Genomic DNA, 2,500 nt, shown 5'->3' with positions numbered 1-2,500 from the left:
GGCGCTGAACACGCTGCAGGGGCTGTTCGGCGCCTTCCCCAACGTGGTGGCGCACGGGCGGGCGGCGCGGGCGGTCGTGGGCGCCCTCGACGCCCTCACGGCGCAGGAGTCGCCCAAGAAAGCCCTGCAGGTGAGTAAATCGCTAGAGGAATGAAGTGCGGTAATGGTACGGCAGTATTAGTGATGTTCATGCATTGAGTAACGAATATTAATTAATTCTTGTCTCTTCTTCCTCTTCCTCCTCTTCCTCTTCTTCCTCTTCTTCTTCTTCCTCCTCTACCTCTTCCTCCTCTTCCTCTTCTAAATCTTCCTCCTCTACCTCTTCCTCCTCGTCTTCCCCCTACTCCTCCTCCTCCTCCTTCCCCTTCTCATTATTTTTCCTACTCCTTTTTCTCTTCTTCGTCTTCCTCCTCCTCTTCCTTTTTTTCTTCTTCCTTTTCATCCCTTCCGCCACCTTCCTCCATTTCCTCACGTTCACCTCTTCTCTCAACCCCCACCTGCACCCTTCACCCCTACCCCGCCCTTCCCCTTACCTCCCCCTACCCCTTCCACTTCCCCTTCCACCCTATCCCTATTCCCATTCCTTCCCCTTCTCGCACCCTTCCTCACCTTTCCTTCACTCGATCTTTCTTCCACTCCTGTCCCTCTTTCTCACCCTTCCTCATGCTTCCACCTTTACTCAACTCTTCTCACCCCCTACTCCTTCCACCCTTCCTCCTCTCTTGTCTCCCTTCATCCTTCTCACCCTCCTCCTCTTCTTCTTCTTCCCCACTTCTCTTCTCACTCTTTTTCACTCATATGCCCCCCTTCTTCTATTCCTACTGCTGCCTCTCCCCCCCCCCATTATCACCCCGTCTTCCTTATCTTCTCTCTTTATTCCCGTCTTTTCACCCCCTTTTCCCTCTTCTGTCCCCCCCTTCGCCCTCCCCCTCTTCACCCCTCATCCCTCATCCCTTCCTTCTTACCCCCCTCCCTCTTACCCCTTCCTTGCTCCTCTAATCCTCGACTCCCCCCTCCCCCTCCCCTTCCCCGCCCTTCTACATTTCCAATTTGGTTCTTAATTAAGGTCCAAAATCAACAGAATCAGCATTTCAGTGCTTCACCAGCGACGTTCTCTGTTCCGTCTCCGTGTCTTTTTAGACCTCTCTAAAGCCTTCGACGCGGTCAATCATCAACTTCTTTTAGACAGACTCGAGTACTATGGTTTCCGTGGCCCATCAACCAGTGGTTCCATTCTTCTACATTCGACTTTAATCCCATTGAGTTAATGGGATCAGCCTCTCGAGTTTTCCTTCTCCATAATCTTCGATCTTGAGTTTCTTCTTCTGCAGTGGCTAGTGCCCTCATATCTTCCTTGACAGCATCTTTCCATCTCTTCCTTTGCCTTCCTACACTTCGTCTGCCTCTCACCTCTGACAAATAGAATGCAGTTTATTCATACGAAGAGCAAATCATCAAATATACTTCCTGTCAAATATGGGGTACCTCAAGGATCCAGTCTCGTACCGAAGCTTTTCTTTCTATATATAATTTTTATGTCTAGAACATCCTCCGCTCTACGTTTCATCCTTTTTGTAGATGACTGCACCATAATCACTCTGAACGAAATATTGAGTCTGATAAGTAGAATGAACAAAGACTTTGTGACCATTAACAGCTGGCTAATTTCAAACAAACTGACCATCAGCTCCGACAAAACAGTTTATCATTTTCAACAGGCACAAAGCCATCTCCTACCCGCTTATGCAGATTATCAACAATCATAGGATAGGGGAAGTAGAGCAAACTCAATTCGTGGGAGTTCTTGCGAATATACATCTATACTGGGTTAACCATATTCAGTATGTACGTAACAAAGAAGCTAAAATTTGCGGCCTACATTATTTGAGTCACAGCCACTTGAACAGAGGGGCAATGTGTCTTTACACTCAACTATAGTGTTTGTTAATCCATTATTATACATATACATATAATGAAACATTGTTTTATCCTTCTCTTTGGCTGTATTGGATAATTTTGTTCCATTTGATTGTACTCTTGTCATTATTTATTTCCTTGCATGTAATCTTTATATAAAGTTGAATAATTATTTCATTTATTTGCACCATTTTTGCAGTATGTTTTAGTTCTCAGTCTCCCTCAGATTGCACTTTTTTGTAGACCGTTCAGTTGTGATTCTATTCATTAGTTATTCCTTGCTCCTTTTCTAATGCAGATTACGTAATCCTTCTGTGGTATAATTATGTTCTTTTAAATTGTACGTTTTTGTGTCCTTTTTATAAAGATTTATTTAGTTTTATCATGTGTTCTTTCTCCATAATTGTTCTTGTTTTACTGTATGTCTGTTAAATGTATTTCAAGTATGTCAGAGTATGTATATGTATTATAATTTTTTTTATATATATATAAGCTTTTTAATGTGTTCAGTAACACCAAGAAGCCCCACTAAACAAACTACAGATATTGTGCACGACAGTACTTGCAACCTGCGTAGACCTAA

The 2,500-nt window shown here is 43.8% G+C and overlaps 1 protein-coding gene across 7 annotated transcripts in view; it reads left to right on the top strand.

The window, feature by feature from the left end:
- The window catches only part of LOC113817876 (vacuolar protein sorting-associated protein 33B-like), a 14,036-nt gene that overhangs the window by 9,402 nt on the left and 2,134 nt on the right, over positions 1-2,500 (top strand). For all 7 annotated transcript variants that reach the window (XM_070127165.1, XM_070127163.1, XM_070127164.1 and 4 more), the window contains exon 6: positions 1-130. This exon is cut by the window's left edge and continues 48 nt beyond it. In XM_070127165.1, coding sequence (XP_069983266.1) covers positions 1-130 — 130 coding nt within the window. The remainder of the gene's footprint in view (positions 131-2,500) is intronic.

Source organism: Penaeus vannamei, chromosome 11, assembly GCF_042767895.1.
Source record: "Penaeus vannamei isolate JL-2024 chromosome 11, ASM4276789v1, whole genome shotgun sequence".
Lineage (NCBI taxonomy): Eukaryota > Metazoa > Arthropoda > Malacostraca > Decapoda > Penaeidae > Penaeus > Penaeus vannamei.
Note: the sequence above shows the minus strand (reverse complement) of the source record. Positions and strands in the feature narration are given on the sequence as shown.